The sequence below is a fragment of the Gavialis gangeticus genome, unplaced genomic scaffold, assembly GCF_001723915.1.
Source record: "Gavialis gangeticus isolate Ggan-Ray unplaced genomic scaffold, GavGan_comp1, whole genome shotgun sequence".
Classification (NCBI taxonomy): Eukaryota; Metazoa; Chordata; order Crocodylia; family Gavialidae; genus Gavialis; species Gavialis gangeticus.
Genome location: NW_017728992.1, coordinates 100,853,170 through 100,877,358, shown reverse-complemented (window position 1 = coordinate 100,877,358; position 24,189 = coordinate 100,853,170). Strand labels below are relative to the sequence as shown.

General features: G+C 40.8%; 2 protein-coding genes across 3 annotated transcripts in view; one reads left to right on the top strand and one right to left on the bottom strand.

The window, feature by feature from the left end:
- Window positions 1-1,188, top strand: part of NPC1 (NPC intracellular cholesterol transporter 1) — a 44,104-nt gene extending 42,916 nt beyond the window's left edge. Inside the window, exon 25 of the mRNA XM_019526292.1 lies at window positions 573-1,188. Within this exon, the coding sequence (XP_019381837.1) occupies window positions 573-655 (83 nt within the window). The 3' untranslated portion in view covers window positions 656-1,188. The remainder of the gene's footprint in view (window positions 1-572) is intronic.
- The window catches only part of CUNH18orf8 (chromosome unknown C18orf8 homolog), a 32,059-nt gene continuing 8,977 nt past the window's right edge, over window positions 1,108-24,189 (bottom strand). Inside the window, exons 2-20 of one of the 2 annotated variants that reach the window (XM_019526306.1) lie at window positions 21,087-21,163; window positions 19,899-19,983; window positions 19,294-19,350; window positions 17,993-18,079; window positions 14,695-14,835; window positions 12,926-13,029; window positions 11,846-11,935; window positions 11,645-11,750; window positions 8,771-8,882; window positions 7,353-7,397; window positions 6,210-6,263; window positions 5,693-5,821; window positions 4,962-5,068; window positions 4,301-4,420; window positions 3,909-3,986; window positions 3,139-3,243; window positions 2,756-2,824; window positions 2,385-2,610; window positions 1,108-1,289 (exon numbers count right to left, since the gene is read on the bottom strand). In XM_019526306.1, the coding sequence (XP_019381851.1) occupies window positions 1,210-1,289; window positions 2,385-2,610; window positions 2,756-2,824; window positions 3,139-3,243; window positions 3,909-3,986; window positions 4,301-4,420; window positions 4,962-5,068; window positions 5,693-5,821; window positions 6,210-6,263; window positions 7,353-7,397; window positions 8,771-8,882; window positions 11,645-11,750; window positions 11,846-11,935; window positions 12,926-13,029; window positions 14,695-14,835; window positions 17,993-18,079; window positions 19,294-19,350; window positions 19,899-19,983; window positions 21,087-21,163 (1,872 nt within the window). In that variant the 3' untranslated portion in view covers window positions 1,108-1,209. The remainder of the gene's footprint in view (window positions 1,290-2,384; window positions 2,611-2,755; window positions 2,825-3,138; window positions 3,244-3,908; window positions 3,987-4,300; window positions 4,421-4,961; window positions 5,069-5,692; window positions 5,822-6,209; window positions 6,264-7,352; window positions 7,398-8,770; window positions 8,883-11,644; window positions 11,751-11,845; window positions 11,936-12,925; window positions 13,030-14,694; window positions 14,836-17,992; window positions 18,080-19,293; window positions 19,351-19,898; window positions 19,984-21,086; window positions 21,164-24,189) is intronic. The other variant, XM_019526313.1, reaches the window with a different exon arrangement.

The window sequence follows — 24,189 nt, the reverse complement described above, 5'->3', positions numbered from 1 at the left end:
CCCCCCCCCCCGACATCTTTATTGTAATGTGGATGGGTTCTAGCTTGAGTGAAAGTAGAGAATACCCACTTAACTAGCTATGGAGGTAATAGTAATAACAATTAGTGTATTTGTATATTACTAGATAAATTTAATCCTTCTAGGACATGGTGTTTTGGGACAGCTTTATTCACAGTATGCTTGGAGGCCTGAATTAGCCAGTTCAGGTACTGTTAACACCAGTGTAGCATAGAGCTCAGTGCAGGCTTGAAAAGAAGAGTAAATAGGTTAGTACAAGATGTGGGCTTTGCTAACTTGGTTAAGCCCCAACAAGTATATCTCCACCGTAGTTCTCAAACATACCCACAGTTAACTAGTATCTATTCCTAGGTATTTTTAAAGAGAGCTCCTGCACCCCAACTACCCACTTTTTTTGGCAAAAAAAAAATCTCAAATCTACTCATGGTGTTCTACAGCTTCATTTCTTTACCTGAATGATAGACCTCTTCCTAGGCTTTGCTTTTTAAATAGCAAATGGTGGCTGCCTCATTGCTGAAGATATTTAATGCATGGCTTTTTTTTCTTTTACTCAGGCCCACCTGCAAATAAAGCTAAAACTCAAGCTGCACAAGAAAGATACAAAGGTACAGAACGAGAGAGACTCCTCTACTTCTAGTCTTTTTAACAAAGTGTTCAGTGGGTGTTCTGAACTGTGGCTTAAGACTGAATTGCAGCAATATTTCTATGACTACCACACTGATGTAATCACCACTAGTTCGACTTGTGCACCAATCCAAGTACAGGACATCAACTGTAGCTTTGGACATACAGCTTTTAAACTCAGGAAATGCTACATGTGGCTCATGTAACAGTATTACTAGAACTAGATACATTAACAGGATCCTAAAACACTATTTTTAAGAGGTTTCTTTTTCTTTAAGAACTGTAAGCCAGCTATATCACAAGTTGAATAGCTTTTTCCACGTTGGTGATGTGTGTATGAGAATGGACTGCCAAACCACTGACACAACTTTTAAATGCAAGTCAATGCAATTTTTGGCTCTATTTTTAAGGGGGAAAAGCCATCACTCAAGAGGTTGTAATATTTTAGTAACAATTGCCAAAACATTGTGTATATACTTTATTATAAAATAGCAATTTTGTAGTTCAAAATTCAACACAAATGCAATAAATTAAATTTATACATTTCAAAGTGAACAGTAATCTACTTCAGAAAGTTGGAGGCTTCATGAGAGCTTGTTCCCCAAAAACCTGCTTAAAGAAGTTGACATGTTCTTCGCAATGTTCTCCTACAAGCAAAAAGAAGAGTTGACAGAAGTGCTACTTACTAGCAGGCCTCAATGTTTCAATTTTGCTTTGTACTGAGTCAAGTTACAGATCTCTCTCTCTCCTGTTACATTACAAGTATATAACATGGTTAAGTTGTGTACATGTTTTGAAGGTAAGCGGTAATGTTGGCTTTGAATATCTCAAAGACTTAATTACTACAGAGGAGATGCATAAGTCCTATCCAACTATTTTGACGGTAGGTATGCTAGGAAAGCGTATATAGGTTTCCACTTCATAAAAACAAAACAAAAAATCCTACTCCTGTGGACAAGGCACCTCTTTAATTAGGTAATGCTTTTAATGTAGATAAAACTGAAGGACATGTTAGATTGTTACTGAAAGATGTTAAATTATTAACAAATTCTCCAGATTCCTATGAACACACAAAAAAACGTGAATTAAGGTACTAAAGATAATATCTATCCCTTGATGAATTACTTAACAATCTTAGGAAGAATATCTTAGGGGGGGTTTTGGTAGACAGTAAACCATCATGGAAGATGAGTTATTACCCAGAAAATTAAAGGGTTAAAAAGCAATTAATATATAATTAATTAAAGCCATAATATAGTAGCCTCTCGTCTTTCTGAGAAATAATAATAAACGTAGCAGTTATCTAAAAGTGGATTCTTAAGATGTGTACTAAAGACACATTCAGTAAACTTTGTTCTTCAACTGAGAAGCACATTCCAGGGCTGTCCAGCTTGAGTGGCTGGGGCCATACCTGAATGGTCAATATAGGCTGCAGGGATCCTGCAGGCTGTGCTGCCCCTGGATGTGAGAAGGCAGCAGCAGCTAAAAGAAGAAGGAGCCTGTAGGGCAGCTATTAATCCCTCGGGCTGCTAGCTTGACAGCCCTACCATTGCTTATTACCAGCCCTCTTATGGCTAAGCCTGGCATGAACATAACTAAAAATTCACTTGAGAGAAAGATCCAACCTCCAAGTTGCTAATTGAAGAGTAAAGTAGTAGCTGGTTTCCCACACACCACTTCTTTTTTTAAACAAACACCGTTTAGATATTTAAAAGGTCACTTGACTTTGAGGCCCTCCTTACCTGGTGTAAAGCTAGGATTCCCCCGTAATCGTTGATTTCTTTGTTCAAAGAACCTGAATATAGTATAGAAAAGCATGTTATCTTCCGTCTGTCTGGCTGCATCAAGGAACTTGCGGGCTGAAATGCTGTCATGTCCTCCAATACCTCTGATGAATCTCAATGCAGCCAGTACCTGGTGCTTAGATAACAGAACTTCTACTATTTCATCATTAGCTGTAGAAAGTCTCTGCAAAAGTCAAACAACATAACTGTTTTCACAGATGTAAATTATTTTGTCTCAAAGAAATGTAGTGAGTCAAGAACTTCCCATTTATCTGTTAAACTTATGTGAATGGGTAACCTACAGAAAACAAATATACTTACAGACTCACCTTTAACATGTCCAAAGAAAGCTGATGTGCAGGGGGATAAATGCTCTCAAGGGACAACAGGAGACAAGCCTGAAACAGCAGTAGTCTTGCTATTAATAAAACAGTTATATTAGTAGTACCATTTTAACCTTAAATTGGAAGTTATTAGTCCAATGCAGTGATTCTTAACAGGGGGGTTAAGGCACCCTAGGGTGCCACAAGGTGTGAGGAAGTAAGTGCAGGCTCACCTGGGCCTGACCCCTCTGCAATGAGATGAGCATTGTAACAGACTGTGAAATGGGGTGCTGCTCAGTTCACAAAAGTTAGGAAGTACCCCTCAAGTCTAAAATGGTTGAGAACAACTGGTCTACTGAAAGAATAAGTGGAGTCTGTAGCTTACATACCAAAGGCTTTGAGTCACTGAGCACATGGTACTGCAGAAACTGGTGAAGCATGTAAAACAGGTTGTGCTGAACAAGGGTTTTGATGACCAGCTCATACAGATAATGCTGTGAATGCAAGAAACAAGACTCACTTCTGGCAATCTTTTAAAAAGTGTGACTCAATACCAAGTCTTCAGTCAGATTGAGAGATTCTGTATTCTAAGCCACAGTACCAAGTAGGACCGAAATGTGCATAAAACTGAGTTCATGTTTTCAGTACCAATTTGTTTCTTACTATATTATGACCACCTTCAGAGTCCAAGTAGTGTCCCTACTGTTCTCAAATTGTCAATGTAACAGACTACCGGCACAGGGTAAACAAGGGGTTTGGTTTAACCTGATGGCCAAACCAGAGAGCCAGAGGCTGCTAGATTTTGTAACTGGAAGTTATGATATATTACTCTTGCACAAGCAGAAGCCTCTAAAGCAATACTGTAAGCAGTTTTGCAAACACTGATGCAGGGAATTTCAGGTAGCCATAGAAGACAATCTCCTTTGTCTCTGTGCCAGAGCAAGCTTTTGGTCCATACAAACATATGGACAGAGAAAGATACTCCTGCTAAGTTTTCCCCTCCAATTGTTTTTTTGAAAGCTTGGCTGCTGTTAGGGAGGACGGTTTCAGGAATCTGAAGTATCCCTACTGCTTTCCTAAGATTAGCAACGAAAGTAGTAGCCTAGCATAGCGTAAGCAAGCGTGCAGTACTGCTCAACATTACTAGAAGGTGCTTTACCTGAACTGCAATCTGGACCTGGTTAAGAGAACGAATGTATTCCATCAAGACTGCTATAGTGAACTTGTGAGGTGCTTCCTAGGCAGTAAGAGGAAAAAGTCAGAAGCCTGTAGTAGTGACTTGTGGATTAATGAAATAATTAGTACTAGTGCCTCACTTCTAGCAAAGCAGAAATCACTTAGTCTCACTAATCTTGGTTTTTCTCTCCCATATTCTTACAAGCAGTTTTGGTGTTCAATTAGTGTAGTCCACTAGATTAAGTTACCCACTACAGTTTATTTTGTTACTGCCATTCAGAAGCAGCACAGGTCTACCAAGACTTCTTCATTAATGGAGTTTCCTTGTTTGGCACTTAATTTCGTATCTCAAGTTCACCAAATTCCTTTACTAACCTTCTTTTCAGTAAATACTGACAGAACATGTGTGTACATGTCTGATTGGTCAATAACTGCTTGGGTACGCACTGGCCGTTTCAGGAGGGGGTTACTTCGACTTTGGCCTGCTTCCACTGCCTATGAAGACAAATCAAGTCTTAAAACAAAAACACTTGTCTTGTAAGGTGCCTTTATGCAGGTAGGGTTTCACCATCTCTTTTAAGGTTAACAGGACTATATGGCTGTACATTTAAATACTTGCTTTATTTTGTTTTATTTTCCCAACTACAGTGTTCCTGCCTTGTAGGATAAAACTTAAGAAAACAAATTTGATTTTATTCAGTAAGTTTGTTATAGGTAGGGCCTAGTTCTATTCAAGCTCTCCAATTTACCTTCAACAGAATAGTGTTTTGTATTCACATACATTGTTTACATGGGTAGCTGGATGTTAAATCCAAACATATTTAGCCTAGGTACAACTTAAAAGACAGGTAGGTGGCAATTAGTTTGGAAAAGTCAAAAGTGAATAATCACAATTGTTGACAGCTCTATAATGGCAAAAAGCTAAAGCACTGTCAAGTGGAAATTGTGTACAAGAACAAGGATAAAATGCTGGTGCTGTCTCAGAATGTCATCGTGTTTCTGCAACTCATTAAAAGTGTGGATACAGACTACTTACCAAGGTATAATTCTGCTCTGCTTCTAAGTACTTCTTATACTCATGGTTAAGTTTGTCAAAAACAGTGGCGATCACAGTCAATGATCCCCTCTCTGGTTCACTTAACACTGAAAGACAAGATGCTATTAATTCATGGGAAGAAGTGCCTGACATTTACAATAGATCTTTTATAGCTGCCAGAATATACCCAGTAATGTTTTGTTCCATTCACCTGAACTGAGTTGAACTACGTACAGAACGCACAGACTCAGCACAAGTTCAGAAAGTGCTCTTAGCTACTGCCTAATACACAGGCATCCTAAATTTGGACTACAGAAGTAACTGGAATGCAAATACTTTTTACTAAGATAGAGCTATTTCCTTCATTTAAGCATGCACGTAGTCTGTTACTTGTAGGAGACTGATCAAGAATACTGATTCATTCTCTTGGGCAAAAATGTGGAAATAAAAGTTTGTTATGCCAGAACTTGAAAAACCACCATTCAGAATCAATGACACACATGTATAGATTGCTTCCTGTATTCATGAGACTGAACTCCATGTAATGAACAGAAATAGCCATATCAGTATCTTCTATGAAGTGCTTCCTACATTGTCATAGATCTTGAAGTTGCCCACGTTCTGCTGTAGAGGAAATGCTCTATGGACCAAAGTTTGCCCCAAGCAAATGATGAATCAGGGTAGTTAGCCCTAAATTTCCAGAATGAGACAGGGAGACAATTAAAACTTACTCTGAGAACACACAGAAAGGATAACCATTTTGCATTCCTTTCTCTGGAGAAGAAAATCCATCAGCTTTCCTTTATCTGGCAGGAGATTAACAACAGGTTCAAGTTTCACCTGGAGATTCCAGAGATAACCTGGATTTGAGAGTAAAAAGTCTTATTCAAAAAACAACTAGCTCACTGTATCAAACAAGTTACATGCTAAAGTTTGAACTTGGCCTATGAAATGCCTTTCTTGGTTACTGACACATTATAATTTTCTGTATAGGTACCATCTGAGGAAAGATGTTTCTATACCCTAGCCTCACTCAAGTGACAAGCACATGATTATACCCAGTTATGTCAACTACTATGATATTCGATGCTAGTCATCTTAATGAATAATTCCATTAGTCATTCTTTTGACTTGGTGTTAGGAAAAGAATAAAAAGAACAGAACAGGAATAGAATTAACATAAGTTTCTGCATTTTACCCTATACACTAACAGCAATAGAGATGATTATTTTTGATCCCCTTGCTTACCTTCACTTGCACTGATTATAATATCAGGCTGAAAGACAATCCAGGAGGAGGAATCTTAATGTTAAAGAAAATTCTTAACTGAAACACCAGCCCATCTCTAGTATCAGGAATAGCTGTATATAAAGTCACACCATCTATCTTAGAAAAAACAAAGAACTCTTGCAGGCTGTCTGATGACTAAGCTAATGCAACCTCAGATCTTCAACACTGTCCCTTTTGTTTATCTTCCCCTATAGATCAGTCACAAGATGATTCCTTCATTTCCCTGTAACGTTTTAAATTAATGCATTACAAAAGGACTTTTCCTAGGCCTTCTGCAACACCAATGATGGGCACTGTTGTATTCATAAGCTTTTTTACCACTACTTACACTCCCAAAGTAGCAGAGTCTGGCATTAATGTTCAAAGTATCAGTCACCTACAGATTTGTTACAGAGTGGTTTTAGTGTAGAACTGCACTTAAACTCCGTTATTCACCAGAAAGGCAATATAGTAAAACAGTACAAGGTAGACAGGCAAACAAAAGTACAGGAATGAAAAAAAGAGGGAAGGGTTTTGTCAGGGAGCAGCTGTCAGTCTATCTGCTCTTACACTGTAAAACAGTGGTTCTTGATCTTATTTAGACTCAAGTTCCCCCATCAAAAGATGCAGGTTGTTTTTACTTGTTCTCCGACCACAGAAAAATAATACAGCAGTTCCTCTGTTGCAAAAAACTTGGACAGACCACAACATGTCAGAGTAGTTTTAACACTGTTGATTCCTATTAGAAATCTCTGGGCTTAACCTTGTGAATGACATTTGCATGCCTAGCAGTGCTAACATTGGTTGTCGCCCTGGGGCATCCCTGAAAGAATCTCAAGATACTCCAGGTTGCCATCGCACACTGGTTGAGGATCACTGCTCTAAAAGAAACAGGGCCAAGTCTGTCAAGTTTACTTTTCAGTTACCACACAGCACTTGCCTCATGATGAGTCCCTAACCAAGTGTTTGGTATACTGTACAAATTATTTGTTCTTCCTTTTAATAACCAATACTTGATCTCCCACTTGTTTTATTGCAAGCATCAGAAATGCTCTTAATTGTTGAAAATGAATAAAAATAAAGGAGTTACCACAGAATGACGCCAAGCTTTTTAAAGGATACAGAGTTTACAGGGAACAGGAGACTGACTAGTCACAGAAGCTGGACCTGCATATGGGAGAGAAAAAAAAAGTACGTGAAAGAAAAACTAACCTCAGAACAGATGAATTTCTCTGACAATATTCTATACTGAGTACTATACACTAAATCCTGAAAAACTGAAATTACAGCCTATGCAGCTGTAGTTGGCTCTACTTGTAGTTGCATGGTAATGCTAAAAAGAATCACAACCCATTTGATTAGAAACCAAGATGCCAAGTTTTGAAAAAGAAATGGGTGTTTAAGTGTATATGCATGCTAAACAGAAATTGTATCCCCCACTTCTAGTGTGCAACTCAGATTTCTGGCAACACTTAAGCAACGGGTTAATTTCAATATAAGCATTCCACATCTCTTCAATTAACAAGCTGTGATTTGTAACGCGTAATAAAGATGCTTCTCTCTTTTTGCTGGCTATTATACATGCACAAACACAAACACACATGTATTAGTTCTTCAAAAAAACCCAGAAGAGTGTTTTGTGTTCTAAAGTTTGACAGCCCTGTCTATCTGTTATTTTATTATAATCTTAAATACTTACTTATACCCTAAATATGTACAAAGGATCATGAGTTACGCCTTCTAGCATCAGCACCTACTTCCAGGTGACTTCAGGAGTAGAATTTTAAAAAAGGTCTTTCAAAAGATATCTTACTTCTCAGATAACACTGGCTACTCTGTACTATGCTGCTATATCTGGCCTTGGAAGGAACAGCTTAGCCCACAAAGAATATCTCAGCTGGGGTACAGCAGAAGTTTCTGCACCACCTCTAGCTTGTGTAAGGGGCCATGATACTTTTTCTGTTCTGGTTTTAGCACTAGAAGGTTGTTCACAGCAAGCCCTCGAGTTGCTCCTCTTTGTGCCTCTGGATGAGCTCTGTATTTCCGTCACCATAGCTCCAAAGCTTCAGAGCATGTGGCTGTGAATCAGAAGAGACAGGAGGAGCCACACTTTTAAAGGAACACAGAGTTACCTACGAACCAAGAGCCCACTGGACCTAGGCATACAATTTTCACACACACACTTGAGGACTTCAAATCTCAAGGGTGTTGAGAGAAACAAATTAGTATCTGTCTATATACCCATCTTCTCTTTAAACTCTGATGAAATGCACAGGAGGAGAGGAAAGATGGTCCCAGTGGGCAGGACACTCAAATTTAAGAGACACGGGGTTTGCAATGGACTTCTGTAACCCTGGGCAAGTAACTTCATCCTTGTGCATTACTTCTACCCACCTGCAATCTATAAGACAGGGATAGTAACAATTCTGTACTTTACCAGGTGGCAAACTATACTGAAGACTGATGTGCCCATGTGATTATGGGGACAAGATCCAGATAAATACCTTCACCTAATCAAAAGTATCACATGGTAGCTTTACCTGCCACAGGGATCTGATAGGGTTGAATTGATCGAGGTGGAAGTACAAACTGATGAACAGTAACTGACCCATCAAAGTCTCCTTTCAGCTTGATGTCAAATACAACAGATGTCTAAAACAGAAAAGAAATGTTAAAACAATGCATCACTTGTTTTCATGAGGAAAAGAATGTAACAAGAGCACATCTAAAGTTACTCATGTACAAATGTTTTGGGCATTTTATCTTCTGCTCTCATAACTTAGTAACATTAAGTACTCTTCTTGGTGTGAAGTGTTTCAATTAACGTAAGTATATTTTCCAGAATTACCACCTTCTGAAATGACTGTACACCTGCTCTAGCTTCAAAATGGAAACTAAGTTTTAATAATGTCAGCTTGAAATGGTTAACTGCGCACCCTTTGAAAAGACCTGCACTGCAGAAATCTTGTATTTCAAAGATTCTGGAGCAAATTTGATGCCCTATTTAAATTGTGATGCCCACTTTATATGCAAGTGCAGCATTTGGTGTGTGACCCAGATAGTATGGGAGAAGAAAGCATTGTGCTGTATGCTCACATGCCGATTTAGAAGTTAATTAAATCTTGGCCTACTAATGGGGCATATTATCCAAATTCTTTCTAGGCTGCCTGGAAGGGAGTTCACTTAAGAAACAGAAGCATTTTTGTAGAAGCTTCTTCCCAGCATCTCATGTCTTTTATCACGGACCATTAGCTTCTTGGGCTCTAATCCTAAATACTTCACATTCACTGAAAGTGCTAAGCACATGAATAAACTTACGTCCAAACTGGCCTCTCTCAATATATAACCCTCAGCTTGTATAGAATCTCGCAGCTGGGATTACAAGGGTCTTGAAGTTAAGAACTCCTAAACTTAAAAACTAGAAGGGAGGGTAATTAAGACATGGTTTTTTACCTCTCAAATATTAATGAAGGAATTAAAAACATACATTAACAAGACACTGATACTAAGTTACACAGGTAACTCAAAGAAGCAGGGAAGAGACAGGACTCCAATACGAATGTGACATTCAGCTGTGCTGCACATCCATTTTGTTAATGGGATACATTTATAAGGTGGTTTCACTGAAACATTTGTTATACTTAAGACTGCTCATGCAGCCCCTATCATCTATGAAAAGTTATCCGAGTGATTAACTAGTAAAGCAGTAGTCGCTTTCAGACTTCCAGGACAGGTCAAACAGCATATATAGTGATGGCCAAGGGGCAGGATTTTATTACTAAAAAAATATCTAAGATGACCAATTAGCTTCTGATTAGAAGCAAATATTTTTCCTTCCTAAACCAAGGTATGGCTTCAGTGAGGATTATGGAGGTAATTTTGGGAAGGAAGAGGTAACTTAAGACACCAATTCCTGTTTAGTAGCAGTAAACCATCAAATTCTTTCCGGAAGAGCTTCCTGTTCATTTATGAAAGGCTTCACAGTTCAGCCATTTTTCCTACAGCTTTATTTAATAGTTGCATTTGATTTCAATTATAAAAATGTGCTGGGAAGAATGGCAGAACTGCTTCCCAGATGCTGCCTTAAAACACTCCTCCAAAGTAAATTTCATTTTCAAGCCAAGAGCTGGGCATCCAGAAAGGTGAATGTTTTGGAGAGTTGGGACCATTTTGAGAATTTACAAACAAATCAGATGTTAAACTGACTTAGCTGCATCTATCCAATATAGTAAAATCCCTGATATCCGGTGAGTGGGGAATAGGGGGTGCCAGTAATGTAAAGATGCCAGTTACTTGAAGGCACAGGGTTTCCAGCCAGATGTGGAGCAGGGGGTTGTGGAGGGTGGCAGCAGCTGCCCATGAAGCGGTGGGTGGGGAAGGGGTGATGGCAGCTGTCCATGGAGTGTGGGGAATACAGGATGGTGGGTGGCACTAGCAGCACCCGTGTGCAAGCTTTTCCGCCTGTCCCTCTCGTGTCCAGCCGGAAATTCTAGTTACTAGAGTGTGCCGGTTAGTAAAATCCCAGATAACAGGGATTTGACTGTATTTCATGCTCCCACACAAAGACAGAAGTATAAACACAAAAAACCCCACCCCAACCTTTTGAATATATGAAATTCTGAACTTAAAACACCTTTTTAAATAGTACATGCTATTTATTCCCATGCACAGCTTTTGAGTTTAGGATGTGGATAAGACTAAGCATGCAGACACATGACATGTTTACTCTGCAGAATATGTTGAGTGCATACACAACATACAATCTTACACTGATGTAAGTCACTCCACCTGGAGGTAGTTATTTTTTGGAAAGCAATGAATGAGTATTCTGACAATTTCAGTACGAGGTAGCTCTTTGCTCAAAGCAAACCAGTTCTTCCATCACTTAGTGGCTACAGCAGGCAGTTAGTTCAGGTAAATTGGCCATGTTTCTATAGCTCACTATGGAATAAATTTACTACAGAGCAAAATACAAGATAAACAACTCTAGCAATTGTCAGATATCCACACACCGAAAAAAAATTAAGATCACCTTCCAGGTACAAACATTAGAATGCCAAGTTACAATTGTATAAGTCTTTTTACAAGCTTAACTGAAAACACTCAATGATTGAACCAATTTTGCAGATTTAGCCATTAAAACCTTCATATCAAGTTCACCATTTTTTGCTCAAAGAACCACATTTGAGACAAATAATAATTAACACCCCCCAATCCCCCCACCAATGAAAAAGGCATTAGAACCGAAGCAACAAGAAAACTGGCATCCCTTATAATTATGGAACAGGATTTCTAAATTTCAAATATTTGCCATATCCTTACAAATTACTTCAGTACACATGCAGAATTATTTAAAGGACTGAGCCTTCATGACCAGAAGGTCCAGAGACTTTAAAAAACCAAGCAGATCATACCTCAGTATCTTGATGATGAACTACCACCAAGTTATCCACAACATTCAGAGCAAACTTTCCTGTCCTGCTCAATTTTAATATGTGCATCTTCTTACAGGAGCCTTCCCTACGAAAAGGTTATCAGAGATAAGATGTACTAAACAGCTACATTAAAAGAACAGCCAAGTCAGGCAACAGACAAACCTACTATATGCAACTTACCTTGGTAAGTGATAAAGTACTACCTCTGCACCTGTACTATTGGAGGTCCTTGAATGATGCCTCAAATAAAGAACATAAAGCTGCCCATATCTAACAAGACAAAAATTAAAATTTATTTATTTTTAAACAACTAGCAAAGAAAACCTAAAAATGCCCTTTCTGCAGGGAAGGTAACAAGCTATACTCCTGCTGTATTGTAATCTCTCACAGCCGCTATTTTCCTACCTGTAACGCCATGTTACTTTTCCATCATAAGACAGCTTACTGTATTTTCCTGCATACAACATGCACCTTTCCCCCAGAAATTCTCCCAAAATTGGGGTGCATTTATTAAGGAGGGAAACTGATTTTCTATCCAGGATAGAAGCACCCCACTTTGATCCTGAGCTATACTGCAGCTGCTATACCATTAGTATTCAGGTAGCTGAAGGAGTCAGTTGACTAAATGGCTTGTTGTTTTTCACTCCAGAGGTATTAATGATCATCTGTCTTCTGTTTTTTTTAATTGGTCTTGATGTTAAATTGATTAGTGGAACATTTCTTAGGGCTATTTTGCTGTCTGCTCCTGGTCTGTCTCCTCCCATTTTCAGTTAAGCAGGAAAGGGTGCCTGAGTCAGTTAAAAGATTAGGTTCTGTCTCTGTTCTTTGCAGCCATAACTCTGGGAAACAAAATCTTTTCTCCTTCATTCTGTCTTTCAAAAAGAAGGTGTTTATTATACTTCAGGGCATACTGTATGCAAGAAAATATGGTATATAAAAGTTACACATCTGGGAGATGGGGAAGGGGGAAAGATTCAATAATCCAGGTCAGACATGTCTGTGTAAAACTGTATACAAGAGAACTTTTACCAGGCAGTAAGAGAGGCTCCTACACATCTTAAATCAGATCTGTTAATTTTATAAAATTATTCTTTTGGAAGCCTCTATATTTAGCATGGAACTGAACACTTGAACAACCCTCCAACAGAAAACAAAAGCAGGGTAGCAAGTACAATTATGCTGTTGTGACTGGATGGATGCTTTCTTTCTCCATCCACAAACAGAAGCACAGGAAGAAGCTGATCACTCAGCAATACATACATTGTTGCCAGTGCAATATCTCTTTCACAAAGGCTGAGTTTCGAGGATTTGGGTGCTGCAGGCAATTCAATTTCAAACTTTGATAATTTTGACATTGTTACTCCCTGTTTGAAAAAGAAGAGAATGTTACTTTTTCTCTAGATTAGAGACAGCTTTCTCATTTAGAAGGGACTTGTGGTTGTGTTGCTAGCACCCACTGGTGGTGAAAACTGGTGATGCCATTTCAGAAGAGAGGATTTTATTGCAATCAACTGACTTCCTTGTCTTGTGGCCCATAACCCCGTTTTACTTGGTACTATATACATGTTCAGCAGATGGATTACAGTAAACAAGACCCCAACAGTGCAGGAGGGAGTGGGGCAGTCATGAATGGGGTCCCCATCATGCTGGGACAGATTGGAGCCCAGCGCCGCTGTAGGCTGCGCTCTGCCTCTGTTCTGAGAGCAGCACAAGTCTGAAGCCATGTGTCCCGCCGCTGGCAGACCTCCCTCACCCCATGCAAAGATCCAGGGTGTGTGCACGACCCCCATGCCCTCCCAGGGTGTGTGCAGTGGCGGGAGCTGCCACCCATTCCCTGTGCCAGGCACCCCCCAGACAGACCACTTGCAGCTGTCCTGCGCGCCTGCCCTGGCTGTGCAGGGCCTGCCCCAGCCCCAGCCCCTCCCTCCCTCACCACTGTAGAGGGCGTGGGAGGGGCAGATCGAGGCCCCAGCAATGAGGGAGGGAGCAGAGCACATGCAGAAGCAAGGGCTGGGGCGAGCGGGGGCCCAGCCAAGCTGGGTGGTGGGACAAGTGGAGGCCTGGCAGGGGGAGGGCGGGCACATGCCCCCCAATTTGTGCACGGGGCAGAGGTAGCTGCTGCTGTGCTTTGCTCCCCTGCTACAGCTGCTCTGGGAGCAGCCCCAGGAATGCCACGTGCCTGCTGCAGCACCAGCCACTTCCACCTGTGCACAGATCGGGGAGGCACAAGCCTCCCAGGCCTCCACTTATCTTACCACCTGGCCCAGCCAGGGCCCCACTCACCCTAGCCCCTGCTCCTGCCTATGCCCCGCTCCCTCCCACACTGCTAGGGCCTTGATCTGCCTCCTCCTCCCCATGGCCCTTTCCCCTCCCCTCACACCCCCACAGATTTCCCTGCTGGGGGTGGGGGCGGGGAGTGGACATGCGCACACATTCAGCTCCCCCAAATAATTTCTTTTCCCTCCCTTTGCCTATGCTCTCTCCCTTGTGGGTTACTACCTAGAGAAGCTGGTATGTTTTAGCCACATTAGATAGGGATTTTTTGGTGGGGGGAGGGAGGGGAAGTAGGAAGGAATAGGGGAAAGGTGTCTTTGTCCTCCACAGCTTTTTTAATTGTTGCTGGGAGCAGATTTCTATCTGAAAAAATGTAGTAATCCTCTCACCATCATCAGACCACCAAAATGCGTAGTACTGATTTGGTTCCTGTCACATTCACCTTCTGTCAACTCCCCAGATTAAATCTGGGTCACTTACCCCATGATAGCTTTCCTATCTAGCATTGGAGCAACTCCTTCAATGTTATAAAACAGAATTCCCCCTCTCCTGTAGGTCCGGAAGGAAAAGGAAAACTGGTTTATAGTCTGACCCCACCCCTTCCCCACTGTTTGATGTTTTTGAGAGGGGAAGGGACTGAACGCAAAGCCAAGCAAAGCAAAGGAAAAACAAGATAAGGGGTGAGGGATAAAAGAGAATTACACAAAAAGCCTAGCAGGTCAAACAGTATTCACAATTGGGATCGTATCTTTTACCTTGAAATAGAATGGCTGGAGGACATTGCCAAGGACTGTGGTTGATAGCAGAATGACGGAACTCTCAGGACAATACATATACCAGTTGACATTAATATTTTGACTTTTCAGGAGTTTTAAACTTCGCTTCTCTGGCAATACCTAGAAACAAAGAAATATTACGATCATTAATAGCACAATAACATCTGGTAGCCCCTCTTGGATAAGTGTTAATTCCAGGCAGATAAAAAGAGCAGTTCTAAAATACTGGAGTTTTGATTAAAAAACAAAGAAACGTTTCACAATTTATGCTGAGACCTAAACATACTGAATTATTGTTACTATTATTTTAAAACCTCTTTTGTATCAGTGAACTATCCTGTAATTTAAATTAAATACAGGATCAGGAAACACACAACTTATGATGTCTCTGAAGCCATAATCAGCTTTGCAATATTGTGTGTCACATGAATCAGTTTCAGTCTCCCCAAGAGAGAAAATTTTTTGGTATTTACCGCCCTTCAAATGCCAGTCCTTTCAGTTTATGTTGGGCCAAAAAAAGAAGAGAAAAGGTTTTGCCTTAATTCCTCTTGCTTTAACTTCAAACTAGCAAATTCAGACAGAATATCCTCTTTTTTTGGACTTAGTTGAAATGTGAAAGTCTGATGGGGAGTTAACACACAGGAAGACCTATTCCACCTTCCAATTTCCTAATTCTAAAGAACTCAAAAAGAAAATGGAGCGGGGATTTCAAAACCCTTGAAAATCCAAAGAATGAAGTCAGTCCAACAAGGCTTCCAAGTGACAAGGCAGTTTTGAAAAGTATGAAGTGCCTACATGCTTTTTTTAGAAGTCAATTAATCATTTTTAAAATTGTCTTTGTTTAGCAAGTAGCAATTTATTACACCAGGTTAGTTGTATTTTGTTTAAAAAAGATACTCTTTGTGCAATTTAATTTACTCTAATCTTCATCCAAGTACAACATAATATACAACATAAATAAAAAAAAAATACTGAAAAGAGAAATGCATCATAATTTTCTACCAAATACAAAACTGAATGAATGACTATTGTATTATATGACTGCTTAAATTCCTCTGCACCCTCCAATTACCAAAAGTTAACTGGAAATGTAGCATAAACACGATGCAATAAAAATTAATTGCTAATCAATGAAAATAACCCTTGCTTTAGGGAAAAGAATAAAAAAGCACAGATGCAAAACAAGAGCAGAACCTTGTATTCAAGTATGGCTTCCTGCTTGCTTTTTTAAATCCCCTGGACTGCATATATGGAAGACAGTCAATGAATACACTCTTGAATATGCAACTTTAACTGCTTTATATTGCATTACATTCAGTATTCCAGGTTTGTTATTTTGTATACAAGTTAATATCTGCATTAAACAGGTTTATTAAAGCCAGAGCTGCACTCACTACAGTAAAATTCAGTCTCTCATTGAAGTGTGCTATCTGTTAATTGCCTGCTATAAAAATCAAGTACTACACTTTCCACTCTCTAAAAATAAAAAATGTAAACTTGTCCAAGACAAAACATTCATTCTTTTCTTTTCTTCTTAGTTGCCAGTTGTTTTAGTTTAGTAAAACTAAAAACAGGTAAAAATCATAGGTTTGGAAGTACCTTGAGGGTCATCTGGGCACAGCTCTCTACACTAATGCAGGGATGGTATTCATATGTCATCCATGACCAATGGTTATCCAGCCTCCTCTGGCAAACCTCCAGTGAGGGAGATTCCACAACTTCCCTGGGCACTCTACTGCACTGCATTACAGTAGGGAAGGTTTTCCTGAGATCTAATCTAAATCTACTTTCTTGCAATTTAAAGCCATTGCTTTATATTGTGCCCTCTGCAGCCTGGGAGAAGTTACTCTTCCTCTTCTTTATGAAAGTCTTTTAGTTTTTGACAACTATTATCACATCTTTCCTTAACCTCCCTTTCTCCTAGTTAAAACCTACCTAGTTCTGTCACCCTTTCCTCATACAGTTTGCTTCCACACCCTTTACCGTTTGGTTGGGGTCCATCTCTGGCCCCTCTGAAGCTTATACACATCCTTCTTAAAATATGGATCCCAGAACTGCACACAAGATCTAACAAGTTCCAAGATCAGAGTAGTCCCCCATATCCTATACCTAATACTCCTATTGATGCAGTCCAAAATTGCAATTCTGTTTTTGCAACAGCATTGCATTGCGGACTCGCACTGAGTCTGTGATCCACCCAAATCCTCAGATTCTTCTTAGCTATTCAGTGTAGTAAAACTAAATAGTGCAGTAAACAATTAGTATGGTAAAGAAAATGACTGCTATCCAGTCAGTTATCTTCCATTCTATAGTTGTGCATTGGGTTTTTCTTCCATATACTAGCCAACGGCCCATCAAGAATGACTGGGGGTGAGGGAACAGAAGCAGGCAGGGAAGGAGCCCCGTGCCGTGCCCCCCTCCCTCCAGGCTTGCTTCCCTCTTGCTGCTTGGGGTCCAGGCCTGCTCCCCCTGCCTCCCTGCTGCTGCTGCATTGGGCCAGGCCTGCTGGTCCCCCCTCACCAGCGTGGCAGGTCAGTTTCTCTCCCTGCTCAGGCTCGCTCCTCCTCCTCCCCTCCCCACACATCAGGCCTGGGCTCACTCCACCCCTCCCTCCACCTCCACAGCATGCCCCCTCCTCCCCCCACCACCACTGCACGGGCCCTGCACATGGTGACAATGGAAGAAGAGAGGGGCAGGCTGAGACCAGTGGCGTCAGCCCCCTGCAACATCCTGACCCCTCCACCATTTCCAAGGAGCAAAACAGGGGTGGGGGCAAGGCCAGCTCCAGTGGCCTCCCCACACTCTGCTCCATCGTTATCATCTGCAGGTAGCCACCCCAACCCTAACCTCCCTGTTCCGTCCACTCCATTGCCGCTGCCTCTGGGGAGCAGGGCAGGGGGGAGGGGGCAAGGCCAGCTGTTTTGGCCTCGTCCTACCCCTGCTCTATCCTGTGTTCCCACCATTACGGTGGCACTCCGCTGCACCACCGCCTCCTGTCCGACCACTTCTTTGCATTCTTACTGGCTGTTTGTCAGCCAATTAGAGTGTGAATAAAGTGTTATGGACAGACAGACAGAACAGACTAAGGCTTTTATAATATTAGATAGACATGGCACGCTACATTTGCCTACACTGAACTTCATTCTGTTGTCTCTAGCCCAGTTGAGTACAGATGAGATGTTCAGAGCCACAAAAGACAGAAACTTTTTTAAGCAAAAGAATTAACATTTTTTAAAGTTAAAACGTGCATTTTTCATAAGACAATTATCTGCATTACCTGATAGAACTCAATTCCTTGATCTGTTATGAAGACAATTTCTGTAGAACTTGTCCAGCAGAATCCCAAAATGTTGGCATTCTTGGTCTTTCATTAAAAATACAATCAAAATTTAGTTGAAAAAAATTTAGCATTCACATAAATTAACATCTTCATGAAAAACTTTGTTAACTAGCATCTCATGTAGTGCAAATTAGCTGTTCACCTGATGACAAATAGGTATTGGCTTGTCTAGACACCCTGGATTACTGATGCACAAGAATCAGTAATAGGCAGCCTGCTATTATGAATTTTGGATGTTACCAAGAATATAACTCTATCTTCAAATAAGGATTTTTTGGCACATACAACTAAACTCAGTTTGGGATATCAACACAGTTCAATCCACAGACCATCAGCACTCAAGCTGAAGGATGTAAAAGATTTCCATTAACTTCAGTAGGCAATGAATTAGGCCCCAAGTCCCTCAGCAGGAAACAGGAAAGCTGTCTATAGCACCATATGGATACACTGTGCCCACCCTGAACATGCTACCTCCCAAACCAGAATTACACAGTTGCCCTAGTGCTGGGCTGCACATGTGCCAACAGGCTCTGTTCAGACACAGCTAGCCCACATAAATCATTCACAGTGTGTAGAGATACACAACAGTTTATAAACCTCTTAAGTAAGCCAGCTGTTAAGAGAGTGACAAAGGCCCATTGTCTCCCAGGGTGCATTACTCTGACACAAGGCCCCCATACTACAAGGTGGGGAGTGCCCGCTGACATCAGTGTAAACAGAGTGCTCAGTAAACTGCAGGAAGTTCTCAGTACCTTGCACAGCTGGATCCATATGTCATACCCACGAAACTATTGGAAGTATGATTATTTTATTAATGCTTATGGAAAATAATCTAGCTCAAACTTGTCATTCTGAAATTTCCCTAACAACTGTGATGGTCATAAACAGATAAAGTCTGAGTGAATCTATTCAGTGCTGGTATGACTCTTTAACCATCTTACTGAAACTGCACTCGCTCTCCCCTCTATGGCAGCCTGTGCTGGTTTCATAGCGTTTCCAGTCCTCCTTGGGCAACAGGAAATTGGTTGAGGGATTGCTAATATAAGGTTACCAACTTGTATTTTGACTGTGGTCAGTCGCTGTTACCTATTCATTAAACATTAGTTAAATGGAGCATTTGGAGGAGGTGTTTTAGTCTGTTTGTATGAACTGTACTGGTGGGTTTTGGTAACAAGAATATCAATTAGCATTAGCACTTCATTTACTCTAATCACGTTTGAAATTTATTAACAACATACCTTGCATTCTTGTGTATATTCTAGCTGAGGGCTGTCTGGAATAAAATTCAAGAAGTCCTGAAAAAAAATAAAAAGCAACATAGAGGTAGATAAGTAATTAGGCTGAACTTAATCCAATAGTTTCAACTCCTGTTTTGTGCTCAAATTAATCAACTCTACCTACTTTGGATTCAGTATGATTAAACACACACACACACACACACTCTTTTCCACTTTGAGGAATAATCCCATTATGAAGTTGTTAGTGCATGTCATCACTTTCATTTTTAAGGACGTAACTTTTATGTCTGAATCATTCCTCCTCCAGCAAAAAAATAGTTCTGGAAAGGCTAGGAAACAAGTTTCAGCTCAGAACAGTCAAACTCACACAAGAGAGTTAGTCCCCCATGAAACAGATCAGTAAGTTTTACAAAAAAACAAATCTAGCTTTTTGTGCATGCTGAAGGCATGATATTAATGTCTGATGGCTTAGCTGCTAAGGAGATCCAGGGAGTTATTGTTAGCCAGAAAAATACTCCTTTAGCTGGTATGGCAGAAGCCTGTGATTTGGGACCCGATGTGCCAGAATTCTAAGGCTCCTTGTACGCTTAAATCTAATTTCTTACCACACTCTTTGAAGTTCTCTGAACAGCCAAGATCTTATTCCCCAAAGAAAACTTGATGCATTTCACTTCCCCTTTATCTTCCATCCTATAAAAAAAGAAAAAAAAAATATGGAAGGGCATTTTTCTAATGTAATCATTATTTGTTACAGGAGACTGACTGGTACTAGTTCTCTAATCCAAATTCTAATCTAATCAATCCTCTAACCTATTTCTATACATGGTCAAAAGACAAAAGGCTAGACACTTCTAGTTCAACTAATATGAAATGCCAGTGCAACAGAAACTCTCTATTTCTGATTAATTAATGAATGCATTAGAAACATTATGGTGGTATGAATGATTATAACTAACCCACGATTTGATAATCTTCAAAACAAAGTGCTCAGTCTTGTTTTATGAAATGGAATTACAGAGTTATGCAGTTTTTTTGTGCAATTAGTAATGGCACAGTTAGCATGAAATTCAATTACACTGAGAGCTGAAAAGGAAGATCATTTAGGCCCTGTATATCCTCAAGTTCCCACTTACATTATGCAACAGGTCCCTTTGTGTTCTTAAAACACACACACTTCCTAACTGGAAAGAGCCCAACCACTTTTGCGTAAGAACACTCTTAATTCTTGGAAATGACACAAAAGGGCAATTCCCACTAGGAAAAAAAGTTGCATTTTTAACCACATTATATTAACATTCAGCAAAATCTCAGAGTGCAAAAGGCATTTATAGTTTTAATGCATGCCAACAGCTTAAAGCAGCCATGAGTGGAAAACCAGTCAAATGTGATATACGGATTTACAGATCCAACACTCTTGTATACCAAGAACTAAGTTTCCTGAAACTTACAAACACATTCAACTCCCCTGATAGCACACCTTGGATTTCAGGCACTAGGGCTACTCTGTGCCGACTACACAGGGTTCTCTCACATAGAGAGCAAAATGACATCCTACCAAACGCATATACTATCATCGTAAGTTTACTGATTTCAATTACTATTGCCTGAAAATGTGTTAGGAAGAAAGGAAGAAATACAACAGTTTTTTTTTTATTTTTTTTATAGATGTTATGTGATATCCTAACGTGGCAAGTTTCAGTAAAAGCAAAAGATAGACAATACAGACAGCTGTGATATCAAGTTATACTTAACAAGCGGTTAAAATACAGGTGAAAATACTTAGCTGAACATACCTGAATGAAATGGGATTCTTGTCCTCCAAGCCTTTAACAACCACCCCTGTGGCTCCACCAGATCGAACAGCAAAAACCTAACAGTTAAGCAACAAAAAAAATCAGCTTGAGGCAGACAGCTTCATGGACTTCTTAACATCACAGTCACTACAAGCCCTAATTCTGTGATGCCACACATTTTGTTTTTTACCTAATATAGTTTTAATCTGTTCAGCAATCTAAACAACACACTTTTGAATTCCTATTACCATACTAGCTTATCTCCCCTACAGATCCAAGTTCACATTTTGCTTAGACTAAACTTATTTTCATTGACATATCTTGACTGACAGCTTAACATCAAACAAAGAAATAGCATGGCAAAATTACTTCAAAATTGCAAATGGTAAATTTAGTTTATCCCAGTAATTTAGCATCTCTTTAAAGATTTAAGGGTAGGGCTTTCAGAAGTGCCCAAGTCAACTTGGTACTGTGAAAATAAAAAAGTCTCAACATCAGTCAGTTCCAAAAAACAAATCAGTGGGTGCACCTATATAAGCAATTAAGGCAGAGCAATAAATTCTGGCACAAATTGCTCCTGGGTGGAGAGTCTACAGCACTCTGGACTGCAGCACTTTGCACCAGGGTGGAGCAGCCCTGGGCTGGTAAGAGGCCCAGGGGATCAGCCCCAGGCTCAAGGTGGCAAGTGTTGGATGGCTGGATAGGGCACAAGGGTGTTAAAGTGCAGGGCTAGGCAGCAAGCAGCCCCCATACATCAGCATCCTTGTGCCCCAGCCAGCACCCGTCAACATCTACACATGGGTTTCAGCCCATGCAAGTACTCTGCCGTAAGATAGTACTGTCCCTGACAGTAGTATATTATGGCGTAGATAATTAATTTACTGTGCCCTAATACTGGCACACATGTAGAAGGTGACGCTTTACTGCAGAGCCAATTAGTCTACTCCACAGTAAAGCACACATGCAGCACCCAGTTATTCTTCTCCCTTTAAGGCCTGCAGAATTTAGTGGGGAATTATAAAATATAAAAATAAGTGTGGAGCTAAAAGAAAAGCAATTGAAGCCTTCCCGTTACAGAGTGGATAACAGCAACACATTTTACATCAATTAAAGCCATATGGCATAGGGTAGTAATGCATTTTTGCTTCCTGAAACTCAAATCGGGACATGTCAAAGACCCCCAGTGTAATGCTGAAGATACATGGGCCAGTACAATTCTCAGCTACATCAACAGAGGAATATCCTAAAGGAGTTGAGACAGGATGTTACCCTACACTTAGGTAAGACCATAACTGGAATAGTATGCAGCTCTGATCTCCACAGTGGACAAATGGAAAGAATTTAGAAAAAAGCTCCAAGAAAAACTGAAGCTTTAGATACAGTGAGTGCCAACCAAGGTTTTCAAAGAAAAAGCAAAAGGTGTGAATTATAACCAGATTAGTTTCCTTGGTGGAACACAGTGGCCGTAATATGTAGGCCACTGACCGACATTAAATCAAAGGTGCAATGGCAGCTAATGCACAATCCCAACAACTGTATTTCCTGATATCCTGCGTGTGCATGGCAGGAGACGTGACTGTATAATCCAGCATCAGATCCCATCACACCATAAGTGTGCAGGGGAAGCCCAGGATCAAATAGCAACCTCGGTTCTCTGTGCTGGCCAGGCTGGGAGCCCTGGTCAGCTGATCACAGCTCCCAACTGGGGGATCAGAAAGGAGCCTTTGGCTTTGATATACTCTCAGAAGCTGGAAGTCCCAATAGTGCATGGAGTCTTTGGCTCTGAAGTGCTCCCTCAGCTGGAGGTGCCCAACAGTTGGGGGAGCACAGAGCCAAAGGCTCCCCTGCCTGGGAACTCCAATCAGCAAACTGGTACTCCCAGCCTCTGGAGCACACAGGAGCTGAAGAGCTCCAGTGTGCTCTGGAAGCACTGGCCACATATTCAATTAAAGACGTGATAAGAACGAGCAACAAACTTATTACACATTCTGCAATAATAACAACTTTGTGGCATATTCCCCATTTTACTGTCCCATCAACTGAGTGTGGCCAGTTCACTAAAGACATGATTAACCAGCTAATCATGTCTAAAGCGTAACATCTGAATGACTACTTTGCTTCGGTATTTCACCAGGCCAAGGGGAACATCATGCCAGGTAGGGTGCAGAATGAGCAGGGTAGGAATGACCACCTTCCTACTATTGCTGTAGAACTGGTGTGAGATCAATTAAAAAAAAAAATTAGACATATATAAAAATCAGCAAGACCAGATGAACTCCATCTGAGAGAGCTGAAGGAGCTGGCCACAGTCATTGTGGAACCCCTGGCAAAATTCTTCCAAAACTCGTGGCGCTCTGGAGAGGTCCCTGAGGACTGGAAGAGGGTCAATGTTGTGCCCATCCACAAGAAGGGCAGGAGGAAAGACCCCGGTAACTATAGGGCAATTAACCTAACTTCCATCCCAGGGAAAATTCTGGAAAATTTCATCAAGGAGTCTATCTGCGATAAGCTTTCAGAAGGTAGGTTTCTGGACAACAGCCAGCATAGCTGCGTAGCCAGCAGGTCTTGCCTCATCAACCTTTTTTGACCAGGTAACTTGCCACCTGAACAAGAGAAAGGAGGTTGACGTTGTATATCCTGACTTTGGAGAAAGTCAGAGGATTGTGGGCTTAACGCCAAGACAGTCAGGTAGATGGGAAACTGGCTATAGCATAGGACCCACAGAGTCCTAATGAATGGATCTGTCTCGTCCTGGCGAGAAGCGGCCAATGGTGTCCCACAGGGGTCAGTGCTTGGTCCAGTACTTTTCAACATCTTTATCAATGATTTGGATGTGGGGTGAAGAGCTCACTAGCCAAGTTTGCAGACAACACCAAGGTATGGGAGAGCGCAATCACTCTTGAAGATAAGCTATAGATCAGGGGTGGGCAAAATACAGACTGCAGGCTGGATCCAGCCCACAAGGCCATTCTATCCAACCCGCAGGACCCCTAAAAAATTTAGAAAATTAAAATTTATCTGCCCTTGGTTCCTGTCAAAAATGACAGGAACCAAGTGCCGTAGGACCCAAGGGAAGCCCAGTGGGCCCTGCCCCCCCCCCCCA